The sequence below is a fragment of the Geotrypetes seraphini genome, chromosome 3 (genome assembly GCF_902459505.1).
Source record: "Geotrypetes seraphini chromosome 3, aGeoSer1.1, whole genome shotgun sequence".
NCBI lineage: Eukaryota > Metazoa > Chordata > Amphibia > Gymnophiona > Dermophiidae > Geotrypetes > Geotrypetes seraphini.
Genome location: NC_047086.1, coordinates 4,705,671 through 4,729,209, shown reverse-complemented (window position 1 = coordinate 4,729,209; position 23,539 = coordinate 4,705,671). Strand labels below are relative to the sequence as shown.

Sequence of the window (23,539 nt, the reverse complement as noted above, 5' to 3'; positions counted from 1 at the left end):
ACGAAGTGCGAGATAATAAAATTTGCGGACGACACCAAACTATTTAGTGGAGCTTGGACTAAGGAGGACTGCGAAGAATTGCAAAGGGACTTGAACAAACTAGGGGAATGGGCGACGAGATGGCAGATGAAGTTCAACGTTGAAAAATGTAAAGTATTGCATGTGGGAAGCAGAAACCCGAGGTACAACTATACGATGGAAGGGATGTTATTGAATGAGAGTACCCAAGAAAGGGACTTGGGGGTAATGGTGGACATGACAATGAAGCAGACGGCACAGTGCGCAGCAGCCGCTAAAAGAGCGAATAGAATGCTAGGTATAATCAAGAAGGGTATTACTACCAGAACGAAAGAAGTTATCCTGCCGTTGTATCGGGCAATGATGCATCTGCATTTGGAGTACTGCATCCAATATTGGTCGCCGTACCTTAAGAAGGATATGGCGTTACTCGAGAGGGTTCAGAGGAGAGCGATGCGTCTGATAAAAGGGATGGAAAACCTTTCATACGCTGAGAGATTGGAGAAACTGAGTCTCTTTTCCCTGGAGAAGAGGAGACTCAGAGTAGAGAGCTGCACGGGAACGGGGATGACGGGAATCCCGCGGGACCCGCGGGTTCCCCCTTCAGGTCACGGGGATCCTGTGGGGACGCCCCCTAGGGTCACGGGGATCCCGTGGGGATGCCCCCTAGGGTCGCGGGGATCCCTGGGGACACCTCCGAGGGTCACGGGGTTCCTGCGGGGCTGGATGTACTCAGTCGCGCGGCTCCTCTTATCTCTACCTGCTCTGCTTGCAGCACAGAGCTGAACAGAAGTCTTCCCGACATCAGCGCTGACGTCGGAGGGGAGGGAGGGCTTAAACAAAGTTGAGTCTTGAAGGTAATGATGATGAAACCACAGAAGAACTGGGAGTTGAGCACCCAAAGTGTAACATGTAGCCAGTTCATCCTGAACATCCTCTGTTAAGTCCTCCTAGGGAATGGATGTAATGTTTGATTTTGAAACAAATAATGTATACCTTTTGCTTTCCAGCGATGGAACATGGACCCAGACTGGCCCAGTGGAAAGGCCGGGTTCCCACAAATTACAAGGTAAGAGGACACCCCTATGGAATCTCCATGATATTTACACGTCCAGCGCCAGCTGGCTGTAGCAGCAGGTAAATACCTGAGCGCCGGAGTAGTACAGGCTGGCGAAGACCATCTTATGCAAATAACAACTAAAATGCCAGGTGCCCATCAAAGACAATTCCATAGTGGTTGCCGAAAAGGCATGGGATGTTCTATACCAGTCATTAATATGTCGCATTGTACATGCTATCATTAGATATCTAACATTCAACAGGCCCAAGCCCCCATAATGCCTAGAGGTTTGTATGATGTGGTTGTGGATGCAATTGAGAGTATAATTTCTCATCTTGTACCTTAAGAAATAATGGGAGCATTTGGAATACTGGTGCCCAAATCATCCTATATAATAAAAGCTTACCGGCGCATGCGCTGTTAAAACAGCGTGATCCCTGCCCGTGTTCCATTTTAGAACCCGGCGGCAGGGAACGTTCTGACCACTCCCCTCCTCCCGCCCTCACTCATCAGCCGGAAGCGCAGGCAAGCTCTCTCCCTGCCCGCGTCTCCTGCCTCCCACCCTCGCTCACCGCTGCCGCCGCTGATGATCCTCCTCTTCAGAGCAGCCTGGTGGCCGACTTTAAAGAACCTCGCAAGCCACTCTCCAACCTCAGTAGCACGTCCCCTCTGACGCACGGGATCGCGTCAGAGGGAACGTGCTACCGAGTTGGAGAGCGGCCTGCGAGGTTTGCTAAAGCCGGCCACCAGGATCGCAGGCTGCTTTGAAGAGGAGCAGACCAGAAGACGCCGGGATGGAGGGAGGGTAAGAAGGGGATCAATACAGGGGGCCAGGGGGAAAGGGAAAGGGGGCTGCTTTGGGGGGAGGGGTGTGCTGGGGGGAGACAGAAGGGGCCATGGAGAGATAGGGAGAGGAAAAGGGGGCTGCTTTGTGGGGGAGGTGTGCTGGGGACAGACAGCTTTGCTCTGGGGGGAAGACAGAAGGGGGCCATGGAGAGACAGGGAGAGGGAAAGGAGGCTGCTTTGGGGGCAGGGGTGTGCTTGGGGCAAACAGCTTTGCTCTGGGGGGGAAGACAGAAGGACACAGACAGCGGCCAAGGAGAGAGAGATAAAGAAACACAGACAGACAGACACATCTATTCTAGCACCCGTTAATGTAATGGGCTTAAAGACTAGTATTAAATAAATGAACTCGGCCCAAAAGGGAAGCGTGTATGCTCTCCACATCTGTTATTTTACAGTGGTGTCAGACAACAAACTGGACACATTTACCTTATACAGAGATGATAAATTAACAGGAATCTTAACACCCAAATATTTCAGTGCTACCAGCTCTCACTGCAACAGAAACTGGCCCTCCCAGCGATCCTGAACCTTCCTCATCAATGGTAAAGCCTTTGATTTAAAAAGTTTGAGAGAAACCCGACAGCACTCCATAGTCAGAGATCCCCAGAATCTTAATATCATTCTAAAAGGCCTGTCCAAGGCTCTATATGAGCCTCTCCACGAGGCGTCTCTTCTGGACCTCATGGTGAAGACTGTATTCCTGGTGGCAGTAGTCTCTGTGAGACAAATATCAGAATTGCAAGCTCTTTCTTGCTGAGAGTCCTTCCTAAGGATCTCAGAGGCTGGGAGTTCTCTGCGCACAGTACCTTCTTTCTTACTGAAGGTAGTGTCAGCTTTTCATGTCAAACAAGAGGTTCATTTACCTGCTTTTTATCCTATGGGTTTGAACAAGCAAGAGGAGATGTTGCAGAGACATAAGAACATAAGAAATGCCTCTGCTGGGTCAGACCCTAGGTCCATCGTGCCCAGCAGTCCACTCACGCGGTGGCCCAGCAGGTCCAGGACCTGTGCAGTAATCTATCTATACCCCTCTATCCTCTTTTCCAGTAGGAATTTGTCTAATCCTTTCTTGAACCCCAGTACCGTACTCTGCCCAATCACGTCCTCTGGAAGCGCATTCCAGGTGTCCACCACACGTTGGGTAAAAAAGAACTTCCTAGTATTTGTTTTGAATCTGTCTCCTATCAACTTTTCCGAGTGCCCTCTTGTTCTTTTATTATTCGAAAGTTTGAAAAATCTGTCCCTCTCTACTCTCTCTATGCCCTTCATGATCTTATAAGTCTCTATCATATCCCCTCTAAGTCTCCTCTTCTCCAGGGAAAAGAGACCCAGCTTCTCCAATCTCTCAGCATATGACAGGTTTTCCATCCCTTTTATCAGACGCGTCGCTCTCCTCTGAACCCTCTCGACTAACGCCATATCCTTCTTAAGGTACGGCGACCAATATGGGATGCAGTACTCCAAATGCGGGCGCACCATTGCCCGATACAACGGCAGGATAACCTCTTTCGTTCTGGCTGTAATACCCTTTTTGATTATACCAAGCATTCTATTCGCTCTCTTAGCGGCCGCTGCACACTGTGCCGTCGGCTTCATTGTCATGTCCACCAATACCCCCAAGTCCCTTTCCTGGGTACTCTTATTCAATAATATCCCTCCCATTGTATAGTTGTACCTCGAGTTTCTGCTCCCCACATGTAATACCTTACATTTCTCAACGTTGAACTTCATCTGCCATCTCGTCGCCCAATCTTCTAGTTTGTTCAAGTCCCTTTGCAATTCTTCACATTCCTCTGTAGTCCGAGCTCCATTAAATAGTTTAGTGTGGTCCGCAAATTTTATTATCTCACACTTCGTCCCTGTTTCTAGATCATTTATGAAGATATTAAATAGTAGCGGCCCGAGCACCGAGCCCTGCGGGACACCACTCGTGACCCTCCTCCAGTCGGAGTAGTGGCCCTTCACTCCTACCCTTTGTTTTCTACCCTCCAACCAGTTTCTGATCCATCTATGTACGTCTCCTTCCACCCCATGGTTCTTTAGTTTCCGGAGTAGGCGTTCATGGGGCACCTTGTCAAAGGCTTTTTGGAAATCTAGATATATGATGTCAATGGGGTCTCCTTTGTCCATCTGTTTGTTAATCCCTTCAAAGAAGTGCAATAAGTTTGTTTGGTACGATCGTCCCTTGCAGAAACCATGCTGGCTGGCTAACAGAAGTTTGTGCTTTTCAAAATGTTGATCAATGCTTTCTTTTATCAGTGCTTCTGCCATTTTCCCAGGAACTGAAGTCAGGCTCACTGGCCTGTAGTTTCCCGGATCACCTCTTGATGGGCGTAACGTTGGCTATCTTCCAATCCTCCGGGATGTGGAAAGAGTTCTACTCCACTACCTGGAAAAAACTAGTCAGTCCAGACAGGCAGACCAGCTGAGCGGCTACTTAGGAAGCTGTGGAACCACGGGGTGGAAGGGGACGTACACAGATGGGTCAAACACTGGTTGGCAGGCAGGAGACAGAGGGTTGGAGTGAAGGGTCACTACTCGGGCTGGAGGAAAGTCACGAGCGGAGTTCCGCAGGGGTCTGTACTTGGACTGCTGCTGTTCAATGTATTTATTAATGACCTGGAAACGGGGACGAAATGTGAAGTTATAAAATTTGCGGATGACACTAAACTCTGTAGAAGGGTTAGAACTACGGAAGAGTGTGAGGACCTACAAAGGGACCTAAACAAACTGGAGGAGTGGGCGAATAAATGGCAGATGAAATTCAATGTAGGGAAATGCAAGGTCATGCATATAGGGAGAAAGAACCCAATGTTCAGCTACTAAATGGGGGGGATTAGTATTAGAGAGAATTAACCTTGAAAGAGATTTGGGTGTACTGGTGGATACAACAATGAAGTCAACAGCATAATGCGCAGCAGCCGCGAAGAAGGCAAACAGAATGTTGGGTATTATTAAGAATGGTATTACGACCAGAACAAAAGAAGTCATCCTGCCGTTGTATCGGGAAATGGTGTGCCCGCACCTGGAGTACTGTGTTCAGTATTGGTCACCGTACCTTAAGAAGGATATGGCAATACTTGAGAGGGTTCAGAGGAGAGCGACACGAATGATTAAGGGCATGGAAAACCTTTCATACACTGAAAGATTGGAGAGGCTGGAGCTCTTCTCCCTGGAAAAGCGGAGACTCAGAGGAGACATGATAGAGACCTACAAGATCATGAAGGGCATAGAGAAAGTAGAGAGAGATAGATTCTTCAAATTTTCAAAACATATAAGAACAAGAGGGCATTCGGAAAAATTGGAAGGGGATAGATTCAAAACAAATGCTAGGAAGTTTTTCTTTACTCAGTGGGTGGTGGACACCTGGAATGCGCTTCCAGAGGACGTAATAGGACAGAGTACGGTACTGGAGTTCAAGAAAGGATTGGACAATTTCCTGCTGAAGAAAGGGATAGAGGGGTATAGATAGGGGGCTACTGCGCAGGTCCTGGACCTGTTGGGCCGCTGCGTGAGCGGACTGCTGGGCATGATGGACCTCGGGTCTGACTCAATGGAGGCATTGCTTATGTTCTTATGTTCTTCCAAGGCTTCTAGCGCCAGATGGATTCACATGGCAATTTTGTTGGCATACATTGGCTGTGGCAAACAGCTGCCTATTTCTGTTAAAGATCATTCAACCATCTTCATGGGTGGAGGAGTCCCAGGCAGTGGATTATGTAGCTGATGCTCTGTATAATCTTTTCAGAGTCATGAGTAAAATATCTGCTTATTCCATTTCTGCCCATAGGATGCTATGGATCAGTAAGTGGGAGGGGTATTATTCTTTCAAGGTGACCTTGAATAAATTACCATTTAAGGGACAACAGTTGTTTGGAAAAGGTCTGGATGATCTTATGGCCAATGTGTAGGATTGCAAGCGGAAGTCTTTACCAGACAGCAGACCTCAAGCCCCTGGGGGGTCAGGTTGCAGTACCTTTTGAACCTCCCGATGATATTGCGGGTTCTCAGGAGGGCCTTCGAGCCAGAAATCTTTTTGAAGCTCCAAAGTCTTGGAGGGGTCAGGTGCCTCCAATCTCTGGGGACAGCAGGCAGATAGTCTCACATCCCACCCACCTCCCCTAGTTGGCTTCTTAGCTTGCTTACAGAACTGAGGTATCCTGAGCCTCATCGGGCAGGAAGACAGTTGCACATGTGTGGTGCAGGCAGTCACGAAGTTTCTTAAGTTTCACTAAGTTTCGTAAAATTTAGTGATAATCCACTTTTCATACTGTATGTACCAGGCTACGTGGATGACATCACTCATATATGAGAATATCTGCCTGCTGTCCCCGGATAACACCTGTTATGCTAAGTAACTGTACTTTATTGAGGTAAAAACCTATTCCCTTACTGCATGAAAAGCCCATAACCCACCAGGTGGAGGAAAAAAAAAATCCTCAGACAAGGCTAGAGAAGCTGGGGCTCTTTTCCCTGGAAAAGCGGAGGCTTAGAGGGGACATGATAGAAACTTATAAGATCATGAAGGGTTTAGTGAAAGTAGAGAGGGATAGGTTCTTCAGACTAGCGGGGGCAACAAAAACAAGAGGGCATTTATTTATGAGAATAACATTTTCAGGGTTGTTATATGCTATGATTGATGTTTTGAGGATTAAAGTTCATCATAGGTTAAGCAGCTACTTTCTTCGATGGTTCCCTAATAGTAAAACAGATGACTAAAATCTTTTATGTAATAAGCTGATGAAGTTTGATATTTCATTGATACTATATGATCAGGTAGCTGTTTACTTGTCTTTTTTAGAAGGTAGCTGATAGAATATAGTATTGATTAAATATAGGATATATTTCCACTAGAAAGTTTTACAGCATAGTAATAGATCCAGTAATGAAATTAAATTTATACTCATTTAGATTTAATTATATGCTGTTGTAGCTAAAGAAATGCTTTGAATGTTGGATTTGATTAGTATATCTGGTTTAATGCAATATAAATTTTGGAAAAGTCTGTAAAGATATAGGTACAATCTGGGTATTTTAATCCTTTGCTTTATTTAAGCATTTGCTATAAACTTTTAAGATTAGAGATAACATATGATGAAAATGATATTGCTATGATATTATAACCCTGTAGCATAATAAAATTATAGAGTAAACAGGATTATATACAAATTTTTCTTTATATTTATTTAATTTTATTGGAATGTTCAAGATTTTAAGGACTCTATTTATTAGGATTATATGATATATAATCATTTAAATCAGAATATATATTTGGATGTCATTTATTATATTTAGTTAATTGTTCCTGTAATTCTAAAAGTCTGCTTTAATGTAAAATGGAAGTAGGTCTTTGGTTTGTTGTAATCAAATTATAAATTAATTTTAATTGGGTTTAAGTATTTTTATAATTTGAAGAATTCAGATATAATCTTTTTATAGCTTATGAGCAAATATATGAATTGGAAATTAGTATATTAGATTAATTGAATTTGTCAATTCAGGGAATGATATTCTTTTATTTATTATATACATTTTTCTCTTAATCTAAATTATAATAAAGAAACAGGGGTGGGTATTTAGTTTTTGTGGATAAATTATATGTATGATTTTATTTATATCATATATAAAATTATGGTAGCTGTTTTAAATTTGAGATATTAGCTTGTGAGGAGTTATTTATACCTGATCTCACTTGCGTTTCCAAGTTTTCGTATTTATTTGGGGATGGAGGGGAGGGAAAGGGAGGGGGATAGATAATGAAGGGTGGGGTATTAAGGGGGGGTTCATGCAAATTTTAGTATTTGGGAAATTGACTTATTATTCAATGCTCACAGTTTAATTTTTGACAGAGCAAGTGATGAGATTATCTAATGGATATCAAGATATTGTCCTTGAATGTTAATGGTCTTAATCATCCGATAAAAAGGAAAAAAGCACTGTTATTTTTAAAACAGCAGAATGCGGATATTTGTTGCATACAAGAGACTCACCTATCCAATATAGAATCCCAAAAGCTGGAGGGTGGGTGGGTTAAACATTGTTTTTCTCATCAGCTGTTGGGAAAAAGGCTGGTGTTGCTATATTGGTGAATAAGAAATTATCTACCTCCTTTAAATTTAAAGCAGTCAAGCCGCGCTATATGCGCTTCTCTATGTGAGACAGCAGTCCGTTTTGAATCTTTGTACCCATCGCATGAGGTTTTTCCAACTATTCCTGTGTGTTCCCTGAGGCAGGATCGAAACGTGCACGTCGGAACCCGCAAGCTGCAAGTTAAGTTTGCTCAGTTCTTTGACTAAAAGCTTAGTAAACAGTGTGCTGAACGCCAGTGGTTTTTTCATAATACAAAAAGCATATATGAAATGATATAACGTTCTGTTTACTTTCCATGCGATGATTGGGCTGTGAGGTGTTTTTTTCTGGGGTTAGCCCCAGTTTTCCCCTCTTTGATTCTGAGCAAGTTTTTGTGAACTGTGAACTGTGTTATATCATCCATATAACTCTTTGAATAGGTCCACAGAGTGATTTTTTTCATTTCAACACATGCACTTTATCACTCTTGTTACATTGGTTGTAATTTGTCCCCTTTTTTATAATTATCCTTTAAATTTAAGGCATCGGATTCTCATGGAAGATGGATACATGTGGAAATGAGCATGGGAAATACTACCTTGGCGCTTTTTAATGTGTATGTCCCTAATTCGATTCAACCAGAATATTTTCAACCAGAATATTTTAAGACTCTACAACAACTGATTCTTCCACTGGCTACATCTAATTTGATAGTAGCTGGGGATTTCAATGCTGTCATGGATCCTCTTTTGGATAAAAATCCTAAAAGATTTATAAAATCTTTGGGATTAGATAATTTTGTACAATCTTGTGATTTGAAAGATATTTGGCGTACACTTCATTTTGATGGCTGGGAATTTTCTTTCTGTTCTCATGTTCATAAATCTTTTTCTAGAATAGATTACATTTTTGTTTCAAATCAATTAGTACATCAAGTTACACAGGCTGCCATAGATCCAATTATTTTATCAGATCATGGTGGAGTGTGGATGGAAATTAAAGGTGTTGAACAAGATACAAATAGACCTGTGTGGAGATTTGATAATACATTGCTTGCTGAACCAAATTTTTGTGAAATTATGTTAGTAAAAATAAAGGATTACTTTCAACTCAATGCTACAGATGAAGTCTCTAAGGAAACTTTATGGGATGCCTTTAAGGCGACCATGAGAGGTCAATTCATTTCTTATTCGGCTCATCTTAAAAAACAGATTAAAAAGCAGTTTTCTGATTTAGAGAAAGAAATTAAAATTTTGGAATCAAAACTAATAGAAAAATGGGATTATACGCAACAAGAACTTTTAAAATATAAAGGAAAATTTCATGAGATTTCATCTAAATTGATTAGGAAAGATTTATTTTCTCAGCAAGCTTTATATTATGGAAACTCAAATAAGTCGGGAAGAATTATTTAAAAGCTAAAAAAAGAAAGACAAAAATAGTTGTTTTTAAAATTTTATAGATCTCTTTATTCTTCTGAGACTTATTTAGATAAAGAAAAAGATGGTTTATAGGCCTATTTCCTTAATTAATGTTGATGGTAAACATTTAGCTAAGACATTAGCTTTAAGATTGGCTAAAGCTCTCCCTTTCATTATAGGTATGCATCAAACAGGATTCGTTGCTCAAAGACATTCTTCTCATAATACTAGATTGGCATTTCATATGTTATATTTGACAAAAGCCATGAAAGATCCGGCTTTTTCTGTTTCTTTGGATGCAGAGAAGGCCTTTGATCGAGTAGAATGGTCCTTCATGTATCAGGCAATGGAATGGTTTGGTATAGGTTCAAGATTTATACAAATAATTAAAACATTGTATAGCTCCCCTGCTGCTAGATTATATATTAACTAGTCTTTAAGCCCGTTACATTAACGGGTGCTAGAATACTGTTCACCCTCTATGTTGCCCCTTCCATTCACTGCCCTCTCTTCTCTTTCCATCTCTCTCTCTCTCTCTCCCCCATATGGCCTCTCTCCATCTTCTCCTTCCTTTTGCCTTGGTCTGGCATACCTTCCTCCTTCCCTCCAAGCCATTCTCTCCCCCTCTGCTCCCTTTCCTCATTTAACTACTTCATTGGTCAGCAGCAGCATTCACAATTCATTGCTGTTGCTGGCTTCAGGTCTTTCTCTCTGGCCGGTCCTGTCTTCATGAAAACAGGAAGTAGGCAGGACCGGCCAGAGAGGAAGGCCTGAAGCCAGCAACAGCAGCGAATTGTAAATGCTGCTGCTGCCTGAAGCACCCGAGGCAGACGCTTCTCTCCCCTCCCAGTCCAACCCCCGCTGACTCTGCGACCCTCCCAGCAAGATGACTTTAATATCAAACCTCCCTCCAGCGTTGGCAGCCGCAGCACGCTAAACAGGCTGCTTCGGCTTTCTTCTGCCGTTGAGTCTCTCTGTCTTGGCCCAAAATTGGATCACCTACCCTCCTTCATCCCTCTTTCCTCGGGCTCCAATCTACAGCTTGAGCACTCTAGCAAAGTTCTGGGAATCACCATTGACTCTACATTGTCCTTTAACGACCACATCAACTCCCTAGTAAAAAAATGCTTTTTCAATCTTCATATGTTAAGGAAAATCAGATCCTGCTTTCACCAGCATCATTTTGCTGTCCTTGTCCAATCCATCATTCTCTCCAGACTTGACTACTGCAATTCCATCTACCTAAGCCTAACAAAGAAAAATCTTATCAGACTCCAACGGATTCAGAACACCGCAGCTAAACTAATCTTCACAAAAGGCAAATTCGACCATGTCTCCCCGCTTCTATCTAAGCTTCACTGGCTCCCAGTCTTCCTCAGGGTTCGTTACAAATGTGCCTGTCTTACCTTCAAATCTCTTCACGGCATCCTTCCCCCCCTCTTTCCCTTATCTTGGCTCTCGAACACTCATTCCACCAGATCCACTCAGAAATTCAAACTATCCTTCCCTTCTCTAAATGGCATCTCTCATACAGGAAAGCTCGGAACATCCCTCCTCTTTAGGATCACCGAGCTATGGAACAGCTTTACTGCCCACCTCCGGTGTACGACCTCCCTCCAACACTTCAGAAAACATCTGAAAACCTGGCTTTTCGCCAAAATGTAACTTCCCCCTCCCTTCCCCCCTCACCTTCCTACTTACCAAACCCTCCTCCCTTCCATTGGAGTTCCTTTCTTTGTTTTTAATTCCTGTAAACCGTGTCGAGCTCCACTTCTGTGGAGATGACGCGGTATATAAACTTAAGGCTTAGTTTAGTTTAGTTTAGTTTAGTTTTAATTTGCAGAGAGGGGTTTGCTTTTTGATATTGTTTTTGAACCCTTGTTGTTAGCTATTCAACAGATGAAGGAGATACAGGGTATTCTCCGTTCAGATAGAGAATATAAAGTATCGGCATATGCGGATGATATCTTGCTTTATTTGAGGAATCCAGAAAAAAACATTCTATGTTTGCTTGAGTTAATTGAGAAATTTGGAAAATTTTCCGGTTACAAAATAAATTGGAATAAATCAGAAGTTCTTCCACTAAATGTACATTGTACAAAAGGTTTATTTGATCCATTTTCTTTTATTTGGAAGACCCAAACCCCAACTTCATCCCAGGTTGGAATAACTTCAGCACCCAGGTTCTAAACGACTTGGCCCCACTGAAACCCTACAAGAAAAAACATCGCTCATCTGCCAACTGGTTTGACTCCAACCTTCTAGCTCTGAAACGAGAAGTACGCAAACTAGAAAGAATCTGGTGCAAATCCGGCACAGATACAGATAGATATTCCTGGCGTACAAAAGTTATTGAATACAAAAAAATGATCAAGGAGAAACGCTCCAAATATTATGCCCAATCAATCAACACCCCATCCCTGAACAGCAATAAACTCTTCAGACTTATCAACTCCTTATTTGACATCAACTCATATAAAAGCTCCCCCACAGATCTTCCACCCTCCCCAACAAACCTAGCTGACTACTTCGCCAACAACAAACACCAGCCCATCAACCCTTCGGCCTACCCCAAACAATGAAGGTATTACTGCCGACATGACCTGGAATCGCTTTGAAAACCCAGACTGGAACCTATTCCTTGAGCTATATTCTAAATATGCCAAATCCAACTGCCTCCTAGACAACTGCCCATCCTCCATCATGAAAATAGCTCCCCCCCCCCCTTCAAAGTGGAGCTCTTCAACTGGATCACTCTCTGCCTGTCCACTGGCTACTTCCCGCTGGAACTCGGCCACATCCTCATATCTCCAACCATCAAAAACCCCAAAGAACCACTCACCACAGCCACCAACTACAGACTCATTGCCAACATACCCTTCTTCCTCAAAATTATGGAAGGCCTTGTAAACCAGGACCTCATGTCTTACCTTGAAAAATTTAACATCCTTCATGACTCCCAGTCTGGATTCCGCACTAACTATAGCACGGAAACCGTCCTAGCATCTCTAACCGACTACCTCCTCCATCTATTCTCACAGGGAAACAGTGCCCTACTACTCCAGTTTGACCTCAGTAGTGCCTTTGACTTGGCAGACCATGACATTCTGCTCAGCTACCTCGATTCCATAGGCATTTCAGGACAGGTACTAACCTGGCTCACAGGCTTCCTAAAAAACCGCACCTACCAAGTACACAATGAGGGAACCTACTCCCACACCTGGTCCAACCCCTGTGGAGTTCCACAAGGCTCCCCCCTATTCACCTTCCCTATTCAATATCTACATGACTTCACTGGGACACATGTTATCTGACCGAAAGCTGAAATCCTACATCTATGCAGATGACATCACAATTGTCATCCCCATCTACTCATTGTCACAAGAAACAGAGCAACACATCTCATCAGTACTTACCATGGTCGAACACTGGACCACTCAGTCCAAACTGAAACTAAATCCAGAAAAGACTAAACTCTTCCTAGCAAGTCCCAACCACAAATTAACGACCACCACCTTACAACTCAACGGCCTAATTTACCCTATTTTTCTCACCATCAAAATTCTTGGAGTCATCCTAGACCGCTGCCTGACCTTCGAAGACCACACCAATGCCCAGGTCAAAAAATGCTTTTATACCCTCTGGAAACTCCGCACCATCAAACATTACTTCGACTTCCCCTCCTTCAGACTGCTGGTCCAATCCCTAATCCTAAACACACTGGATTACTGTAATGTAATATATATATGGGCTCCTATAAGAAAACCATCAAACGTCTGAGACTTATCCAAAACACCGCTGTCCGCCTAATCTATGGCCTCAAAAAGTCAGACCATATCAGCCCTTACTACAGGAAACTTCACTGGTTGCCAATAGAAGCGAGAGTCCTCTTCAAATTCGCCTGCCTCTGCTTCAAAACCTTAACTGGCTTGTCCCCGATATATCTGTCTCACCACTTTGTGTTCCCTGGAACTACTCGCACGCGTAATGCCTATCTGTTTACCTACCCTTCCCCAAAGGGATGCACCTACAAAAGATTCCTCAATAGAACTCTCTCATACCAAGCTGGCAGATGGACAAACTGCCTGATCACCCTCATCTCATCTGCCCCATCTTACTCATCCTTCAGGAAATCTCTCAAATCTTTCCTCTACGACAAATTTCTCGAACCCCCCCATCACCAAATAACCAAATTCTACCCCTCAATCAAATACATCCATCCTGTAATTGATACTGGTTGCTTTCCTGTCATTCACCACCCTGCATCCACGCCATATATGTAACTATCATTGCATAGTAAACCGCTTCACCGCATTATTCTGTCCCTTGCATTGCATTTTGCTCTATAAGTCTCTCGCACTGCTTTTTTTCCCACTATATAAATATCTCTGCTGTATATGTACAGTCTCCTGCATGGTAAATCTGCATTGTTCTTCACTGTATAAACACCTTTACTGAATATGTACAGTCCTCATTGTATCTTCGCTGTAAATGTACAGTCTCTTACACTGTAAACCGCTCTGAACTGTTTGTGGTACTGCGGTATACAAAATAAAGTTATTATTATTATTATTATTATTAAAATACTTAGGAATTTGGATTGCAAAAACATGATACAATGAAAATTAATGAAAAAAATTTATTACAAAAGGTAACAGAAATTTCATGGCGACACTAGGAAGTTCTTCTTCACCGAAAGGGTGGTCGATCGTTGGAATGAACTTCCACTTCAGGTGATTCAGGCCAGCAGTGTGCCGGATTTTAAAAGGAAATGGGATACACATGTGGGATCTCTAGGGGGGTAAAAATGTAGATGGGATACACATCTCTAGGGGGGTAAATTCAAGGGGGTGGGGTTGTTAGAGTGGGCAGACTTGATGGGCTATGGCCCTTTTCTGCCGTCATCTTCTATGTTTCTATGAGCAATGGAATCCTTTACATTTATCTTGGTGGGGGAGAGTACAAACTGTTAAAATGATGATTTTACCTGTAGTTTGTTACCAAATGGGTATGATACCAATTTTTTTTCAGGAAAAGTAAATAGGATTCTAACCAATTTTATTTGGCTGGGAAAAATTCTTAGAATTGCTTTAGTGTCTTTGCAAAGGCCAATTGTGGAGGGTGGGGTAAATTTTCCAAATTTTTATAGGTATCATCAGGCCCATATTTTGCGTCAAGGTATGTATTGGATCTTCCCAGAGCCCATTGACAATATACCAGATTGGTTCTGGATAGAGTGGAGACTCATGTTTCCATTGCGTCTTGGTCATGTTGTTAGTATCAAAATGCCAAGGTTATATAAAGATCATAAAATATTTGTTGATACCTGGAAAACTCCTATTCCAATAAATAAATCAACAACTCAAATGATTTGACTAAACCCCAAGATCAAAATTGGCGGTTTTAAAATCATTTGGAAGCATTGGATGATGGCAGGGATACGTACTTTAGAGGATGTAATAATTAATGGTAAACTGCTTGAGTTTTCACAATTGCAACATAAATTTGGTCTAAATAAATCACAATATTTCAGATGGTTGCAATTGAAGCAGGCAATTCAGGTGGGGTTCCCTGAATGGAAAAATCTTAATAATTATCATAGCCTAGAATTCTTATGCTTTCAGGTGGTTTCTACTGGTCACCAGGCCGCAATGTGGTATAAATTAATATCTGGATTTGTAAATAAAAAACCAAAACATGGTCTTAGAGACATTTGGAGCATTGGGATTAAGCATCAAATTAATGCATCTCAATGGCCATGACTTTGGTCTTGGAGGATAAGATGTACAGTGTCGGCATCTATGAGACAAACATGGTTTTTTCTTTTGCATAGAGCTTTTTGGACCCCTGTTCGTTTACAAAAATTAGATAGCTCTAAGTCTAAGTCATCTTGAGGCTGGGACATTAGATCATCTTTTATTCTATTGTCCTTTTATATTATTATTTTGGAAATCAATTTGGCCTCAAATAAATAGGATGATGGACAATCCAGTAGCCTTGACTTATGATACTATTTTTTATCCCAGGACAAGCAGGCAGCATATTCTTAACGCATGGGTGACGTCACCGACGGAGCCCTCGGTACGGACCTTTTTAACTAGAAAGTTCTAGTTGGCCGCACCGCGCGTGCGCGAGTGCCTTCCCGCCCGACGGAGGAGTGCGTGGTCCCCAGTTTCTTCATTTCCGCGGAGCGAAGAAGACGCGTGTGTTTTTTCAACGGCCGTTGAAATCACTTTTTGCCTTCCCGCTCGCGCTTTTTTCCATTTTTTCTTCTTTTTTGCCTTCGGGTTTCTTTTTTCTTTGATTTGTAAAAAAAAAATAAAAAAACTTATATTTTTTTCCTCTTTTTTCCGTCTTTGCCCCAGCGGGGCCTGTTGCCATTATACAGGCCTTGGGGTTCGATTTTGCGGAGGCTGTTTTCCCCTTCATGCCCCCGCAGGTCGGTTTTAAGAAGTGCCAGCGGTGTGCACACCCGATCTCCCTCACTGACCCACACAATTGGTGTTTACAGTGTTTGGGGCCAGAGCATCGGGCGGACTCCTGCACCCGCTGTGCCACTCTTAAAAAGCGGACGCTTAAAAACCGACAAATCCAACAAAATCTTTTGTTCGGCACCGGGTCGACGATGGACTCCTCGGCATCGACAGCGGTACCACAGAAATCGGCACCGTCCACTTCGACGCCGCCCGACCCCACATCGGCGTCTCTGGCGCCAGGTAAGCCGGCTAAGAAGCCTCCCTCTTCCCTCGAGCGTCCACCAGCCACAGTGGCGACACCGACATTGCCGGCCTCGCGCCGGTCCCGAATACGCTCCGCCCCGATTTCGGTGAGTGCCTCGTCATCGGCCTCCTCATCGCCGGGGCGTGGAGCGGCACCAAAGGAACCGAAGCAAAAGAAAGCGGTTCCGGTGCCACCCCTGGATGACCGTATTACGGCCATCCTACAAGTTCAACTCCAGGAACAGTTGCAGCGTCAACTCGAGCACCTGCTACCCACTATCCTGGCACCGCTCCTTTCGGTACCAGACCAGCCCGAGCCCCGTACCGAGCCCCCGGTATCCACCCCATCGGTACCTATCAACACCTCCATGCCGATTCTTTCGGCTGAGCAATTGCATGCCCATCCGGTGGTTCACTCTCATACCACGATGGATCCTCCTCGGGACCGGGCAGGGCACCATACTTCCCGGGATCGGGATCGACGCCGGTCCTCTTCTCCCGGTACCGTTTCGGTGCGCTCTGGAAAATCTTTATCCAAGACTCACCATACCGCACCTTCCACCCCGGTGTCTCGGCATGCACACCCAGAGGTCCGGGATCCAGACTTATGGGAAGAGTCTCCCCCCGGTACCGAGGAGGATCTCTCCTCGTCTGATGAGGATCCATCGGCACCCGATGCCACCTCCAAACCTGAGCAGTCCTCCTTTTCGAAATTCCTCAGAGAGATGTCTGCAGCCTTGTCCCTTCCTCTGGAATCGGACTCTAAAAAATCTCAAGCCTTCCTGGAGGCTTTAGATTTTGAACAACCTCCTAAGGAGTTCCTCAAGCTCCCCGTATATGATATCCTACGGGAGACTTTTTACAAAAATTGGGAGAACCCCCTTACGGTACCGGGGGCCCCCCGTAAACTGGACAACCTCTATCGAGTAATCCCTATTCCAGGGTTCGACAAGTCTCAATTGCCACATGAGTCCCTTCTTGTCGAATCCACTTTAAAAAAGACTCAGGGCTCCAGTGTCTATGCCTCTACCCCTCCTGGCAGAGAGGGTAAGACCATGGACAAGTTTGGCAAGAGGCTCTACCAGAATGCCATGCTGGCCAACAGGGCAAATAATTATTCATTCCATTTTTCATTTTACATGAAACATCTGGTTCAACAACTGTCCGCCCTTCAGAAATACCTCCCAGAGCGCAAGGTTCCACTTTTTCAGCAACACATATCTGGCCTCCTTCAGTTGCGAAAGTTTATGGTCCGCTCGATATACGATTCATTCGAGCTCACCTCCCGTGCCTCTGCCATGGCCGTAGCCATGCGCCGCCTGGCCTGGCTGAGAGTCTCAGACCTGGACATCAACCACCAGGATCATCTGGCTAACGCCCCCTGTCTGGGGGATGAGCTTTTTGGAGAGTCCCTGGATTTCACCACCCAGAAACTCTCCGCCCATGAAACCAGGTGGGACACCCTGATTAAGCCGAAGAAAAAGGCTCCACCTGCACGGCCTTACAGACCTCAATCATCCTATCAGCGCAGGTTCTCGGCCAGGCCACTCAATCCGCCTTCTCAACAACCTCGGCGACCCCGTCAGCAACAACACCATACCCAGGCTCGTTCTCAGCCCAATCAACCCAACAAGCCTCTTCAACCTGCAAAGCCTTCTCAGCCCTTTTGACTCTTCTCTCCAGGGCATAGCCAGTCTTCCACCTTTGCTACCTCTTCCGCAACCAATCGGAGGTCGTCTCCGCATATTCTTCAGCCGTTGGGAGGTCATCACATCGGACCAGTGGGTCCTCAACATCATCCACCACGGCTACTCTCTCAATTTCCAGACCCTTCCACCGGACAACCCTCCCGTAGAGTCTGCTTCACACTCATCTCAAACCCCCCTCCTCCTGAGGGAGGTTCAATCCCTCCTCCTTCTCAATGCCATCGAAGAAGTACCTCCAGAACAAAGGGGACAGGGATTCTACTCCCGCTACTTCCTGGTACCCAAAAAGACGGGAGACCTCCGTCCCATTCTCGATCTCAGAGACCTCAACAAGTGTCTGGTCAAGGAGAAGTTCAGAATGCTCTCCCTTGCCACGCTTTACCCTCTTCTCTCTCAACACGACTGGCTATGTTCCCTGGACCTCAAGGAGGCCTACACTCACATCTCCATCAATCCGAATTCTCGCCGCTATCTGCGTTTCCAGGTGCTACACCGCCACTATCAGTACAAGGTGCTACCGTTTGGCCTCGCTTCCTCACCCAGGGTATTCACCAAGTGCCTTATCGTAGTAGCGGCCTTCCTCAGGTCTCACAACCTCCAGGTGTTCCCCTACTTGGACGATTGGTTGGTGAAAGCACCTACGTCTCAACTTGTGCTACAGGCTACTCATCACACCATCTCTCTCCTCCACCTCCTGGGGTTCGAGATCAACTACCCCAAGTCGCATCTGCTTCCCACCCAGCGACTTCAATTCATCGGAGCTGTTCTGGACACCACTCTAATGAGGGCTTTTCTTCCCTCCGATCGTCAGTGGACCCTGCTCCATCTCTGTCGTCAGGTCCTCAGACATTCTTCCATTCCGGCCCGACAGATGATGGTCCTCCTGGGTCACATGGCCTCGACAGTACATGTCCTTCCTCTGGCACGTCTCCACCTCCGCACACCTCAATGGACTCTCGCCAACCAATGGTCACAGACTACGGATCCTCTTTCTCATCCCATCTCTGTGACATCATCTCTTCAGCAATCTCTCCAATGGTGGTTGAACTCCTCAAATCTTTCCAGGGGTCTGCTCTTTCATCTGCCCCCTCACTCCATGATCATCACCACAGATGCCTCCCCCTATGCGTGGGGAGCCCACCTGGGAGATCTCCGCACCCAGGGACTTTGGACCCCACAGGAGCGTCAACATCACATCAATTTCCTGGAACTCAGAGCCATGTTTTACGCCCTCAAGGCTTTCCAGCATCTTCTCTGTCCCTAGGTTCTTCTCCTGTGCACAGACAATCAAGTCGCCATGTACTACATAAACAAGCAAGGCGGCACCGGATCTCGCCTCCTTTGTTTGGAGGCTCTACGCATCTGGACCTGGGCCACGGGCCGCAATCTCTTCCTCAAGGCTGTCTATATCCAGGGCGAACAGAACTCTCTGGCCGACAATCTCAGCCGCATCCTTCAACCTCACGAGTGGACGCTGGACCCTCCAACCCTCCACTCCATCTTTGCTCGCTGGGGCACTCCGCAGGTGGACCTCTTTGCAGCACCTCACAATCATCAGCTGCCCCAATTCTGTTCCAGACTCTTCTCTCCTCATCGTCTGGCCCCGGATGCATTCCTGCTCGATTGGAGGGATCGGTTCCTGTATGCCTTCCCTCCACTTCCTCTGATGTTGCGGACCTTGTCCAAACTCCGCAAAGACAGGGCCACCATGATTCTCATCGCCCCTCGGTGGCCTCGACAACACTGGTTCTCCCTTCTGCTCCAACTCAGCTCCAGGGAGCCCATTCCTCTTCCTGTGTTTCCTACTCTACTTACACAGCAGCATCAATCTCTACTGCATCCCAATCTGTCTTCGCTCCACCTGACAGCTTGGTTTCTCTCGGGCTGACCTCTCCAGAGAATCTATCTCAGCCTGTCCGCCTCATTTTGGACGCCTCCAGGAAACCGGCCACCCTCCAATGTTACCATCAGAAGTGGACCAGGTTCTCCTCATGGTGTCTGCGGCATCATCATGATCCCACCTCTTTAGCGGTGGAATCTGTACTGGACTATTTGCTCTCACTGTCCAATGCTGGCCTCAAATCTACCTCCATCAGAGTCCACCTCAGTGCCATCACTGCATTTCACGAGCCTATCCTCGGAAAACCTCTCACGGCTCACCCACTGGTTTCCCGGTTCATGAGAGGTCTCTTCAATGTCAAACCTCCTCTGCAGCCTCCTCCTGTCGTCTGGGACCTGAATGTGGTTTTATCAGCACTCATGAAACCTCCGTTTGAGCCTCTTGCCACAACTTCGCTCAAATTTCTTACCTGGAAGGTGCTTTTCCTAATTGCCATCACCTCTGCCAGGAGGGTTAGCGAGCTGCATGCACTGGTCGCCGATCTACCTTTCACTGTTTTTCACCATGACAAGGTGGTCCTGCGTACCCATCCCAAATTCCTTCCGAAGGTGGTCTCAGCTTTTCACCTCAACCAGTCCATTGTGTTGCCCGTCTTTTTCCCTAAACCCCATTCTCATCCTGGGGAACAGGCTCTGCACACGCTGGATTGTAAGCGTGCCCTGGCCTACTACCTTGACCGGACCAGGGCTCACCGCTCATCTCCTCAGCTCTTTTTGTCATTCGACCCTAACCGTCTAGGTCGTCCTGTCTCCAAACGGACGCTTTCCAATTGGCTTGCTGCCTGTATTGCGTTCTGCTATGCTCGGGCCGGTCTCTCACTGGAAGGTGCTGTCACGGCATACAGAGTCCGAGCTATGGCTGCTTCTGTGGCTTTCCTCCGTTCCACGCCCATCGAGGAAATCTGCAAGGCGGCCACTTGGTCCTCAGTTCACACGTTCACTACTCACTACTGTCTGGATGCCTTCTCCAGACGGGATGGACACTTCGGCCAATCTGTGTTACAAAATTTATTTTCCTAATGGCCAACCATCCCTCCTCCCTCTTTGTTAGCTTGGAGGTCACCCATGCGTTAAGAATATGCTGCCTGCTTGTCCTGGGATAAAGCACAGTTACTTACCGTAACAGGTGTTATCCAGGGACAGCAGGCAGATATTCTTACGTCCCACCCACCTCCCCGGGTTGGCTTCTTAGCTGGCTTATCCTAACTGGGGACCACGCACTCCTCCGTCGGGCGGGAAGGCACTTGCGCACGCGCGGTGCGGCCAACTAGAACTTTCTAGTTAAAAAGGTCCGTACCGAGGGCTCCGTCGGTGACGTCACCCATGCGTTAAGAATATCTGCCTGCTGTCCCTGGATAACACCTGTTACGGTAAGTAACTGTGCTATTTGGTACAACAATGAGAGCAAAAAGTCAAATTTCTTGACATAATAATAAACTTTTATTCATATTAACTGGAGTAGCAATTCAACAAATAAATAATTGGAAAAATTATGTCCAGATTAAGTTATAACTTTTGGTGGAATTCGGTATGCCATATATATAAAATGGAGCGTACAATAGCAACACAGAAAGGCTACTTTGGTAAATTTCAGAAGATTTGGAGACCATTAGCAGATTTTTGTAATGATTAATAACATTTTCCCATAATAAGATATTTGTTAAGTGGGGATGTGGGTGGGTATTATTTTATTTATCTTACAATATGTATGAATTAATTAATGCATTTTGAAGTATTAGGTTAAATTTTCTGAAATAGGTAGGGAGGGATTGGGGGGTTTTCTATTTATTTACATTTGTCATACATATTAAATGAATTATATATTATTTAAATTATTATAAAATATGAATATAAACATGATATGTTGTACTTAAAGTGTTCATGAAGGAAAATCAAGTGTGTATTTATAAGATTATATGAATTTTTCTGATACACTTGTTGTAATATGCAAAACTGAATAAAGAAATTAAAAAAAAAAGAGGCCATTCAGAAAAATTGAAAGGAGACAGATTCAGAACAAATGCTAGGAAGGGTGGTAGACACCTGGAATGCGCTTTCAGAGGAGGTGGTAGGGCAGAGTACGATTTTGGGTTTCAAAATGGTATTAGATGATTTCCTGAAGGAAAAGGGGATTGAAGGGTATAGTTAGAGGGTTACTATACAGGATATTAAATGATTAGGGAATAACATGTTTTAAGTAAAAGATCACTTTCAGGTCATGGACTTGGAGGAGCCACCGTGAGAGCGGACTGCTGGGCATGATGGACCCATGGTCTGACCCGGCAGAGGCGATGCTTATGTTCTTAGGTTACATATATCATTGCAGTGCTTTCAATCATTGGTTTACTCCCTTCTCTCTTTTCAGGCATCCTGCATGACATTCTGAAGTCCTATGATGTTGCGTTCTACTTGGCTGGGGTTCCCCCTATGATTGGAGGATTAGTGCTGTGCTTCATCCCCTGGGTGCATCAGCAGAAGCAGGACAGCAAGAACAGAGCCACATCCCCGGAGACAGAAGAAAAAATGCTGGGCCATTCCAGTGGTGCTGATGATCTGAGCAAAAAACATGCAAAGTCTGTGGTATAATGTGCCTGTTCCCTTAGGTTCCCTTTAGCTTTTTAAATGAATGAAAAACCTGCTCTGATCATGTCTGCATATCATGTGACTTTTGCCATAAGAGGTTTGAGCTGGGTAAAGCTCCCTGGGCCTGCAAAACTACACAAAGGAGAAGCTATGATACTGGGAACACAGTCTACTGTCCATAGAATGAACAGCTCGTAACCACAAAGCAACCCAATCTCTTCAAAGCAGATCTTTCCAGGGCCCTGCTTCACAGTGCAGAAGTCCAGTTCACTTTATAATTTTATATATCACCTTATAGTATTATGTGCAACATTTTTATCCTATGGTGACTGGTTTTGTAATCGGAAACTGCTCCTTCCTTTCTAAAGAACTTCTAGCAAATCAAAACTCGAAGCCCTCCTTGTGATATTTTCTACTAAAATTGCTGGACTCCTTCCTTTTTTCTTGTTTTAACCGGATTGGTTTTCTGAATATTACACCTGTCCCTGTAGTAATATAGCAAAGTGAATATTTTTATGTACAGCTGAAAGGACAGCATGAGTTCTCCATGCAAAGACATAGAAAGCTGGTGTCTAGGACAATTATTTTTCCCTTCTGTACAACACAAGATCCTTGGGTATACAGTGGATCATTCCTGCTAGGTATGTTAAACCTTGTTCTGGGAGTGACTAGCATTTTTACAGGGCAAGTAAATCTCAGCTTTCCTTCCTCAAGGAACACTTATATATTTATAACACTGCTGCTCTTGCACATGGAGGAGATTTCCATCCCTTTCAGCATGGGCAGCCTTTATGAATGTACGGGTACATTGTGTCTGAGCCATGATTCCTGGCTTATTCTTCATCTCCCTAGAAGTTAGTAAGGGAGTACACCTGCAGGGTAAAAATGTTGAGCAATGGGTGTCCATGGAATCTGCCAACAACAATCTTTCCGTGCTACCTCACTAGTGCCCACAGAATTGAAATGAGAGTTTAATAGAAGAAAGGTTTATCTTCACTCCTACTACTTCTCATGTGCCTTCCTCATCCTGCACCAAAGATAGTGATCTATGCAAACATTCTGATGTGCTCTGTCCAGAAATGTAGCTGGGAGATGGAGAGGGTATAAAAGTTGTCTAAAAAGAGAGTTTTTAATTTTTTCAGAATCTAACTCATAGTAACATAGTAGATGACAGCAGATAACGACGTGCATGGTCCATCCAGTCTACCCAACCTGATT

The 23,539-nt window shown here is 44.8% G+C and overlaps 1 protein-coding gene across 2 annotated transcripts in view; it reads left to right on the top strand.

The window, feature by feature from the left end:
• SLC16A10 (solute carrier family 16 member 10) overlaps positions 1-23,539 on the top strand; it is a 141,676-nt gene that overhangs the window by 118,055 nt on the left and 82 nt on the right. The window contains exon 6 of one of the 2 annotated variants that reach the window (XR_004538776.1): positions 22,104-22,962. Coding sequence is in view for 1 of the 2 variants with exons in the window: in XM_033937525.1 (XP_033793416.1) it covers positions 22,104-22,324 (221 nt within the window). In the remaining variant the exon portion in view is untranslated. Of the gene's footprint in view, positions 1-22,103; positions 23,537-23,539 lie in introns of those variants that run through there. The other variant, XM_033937525.1, reaches the window with a different exon arrangement.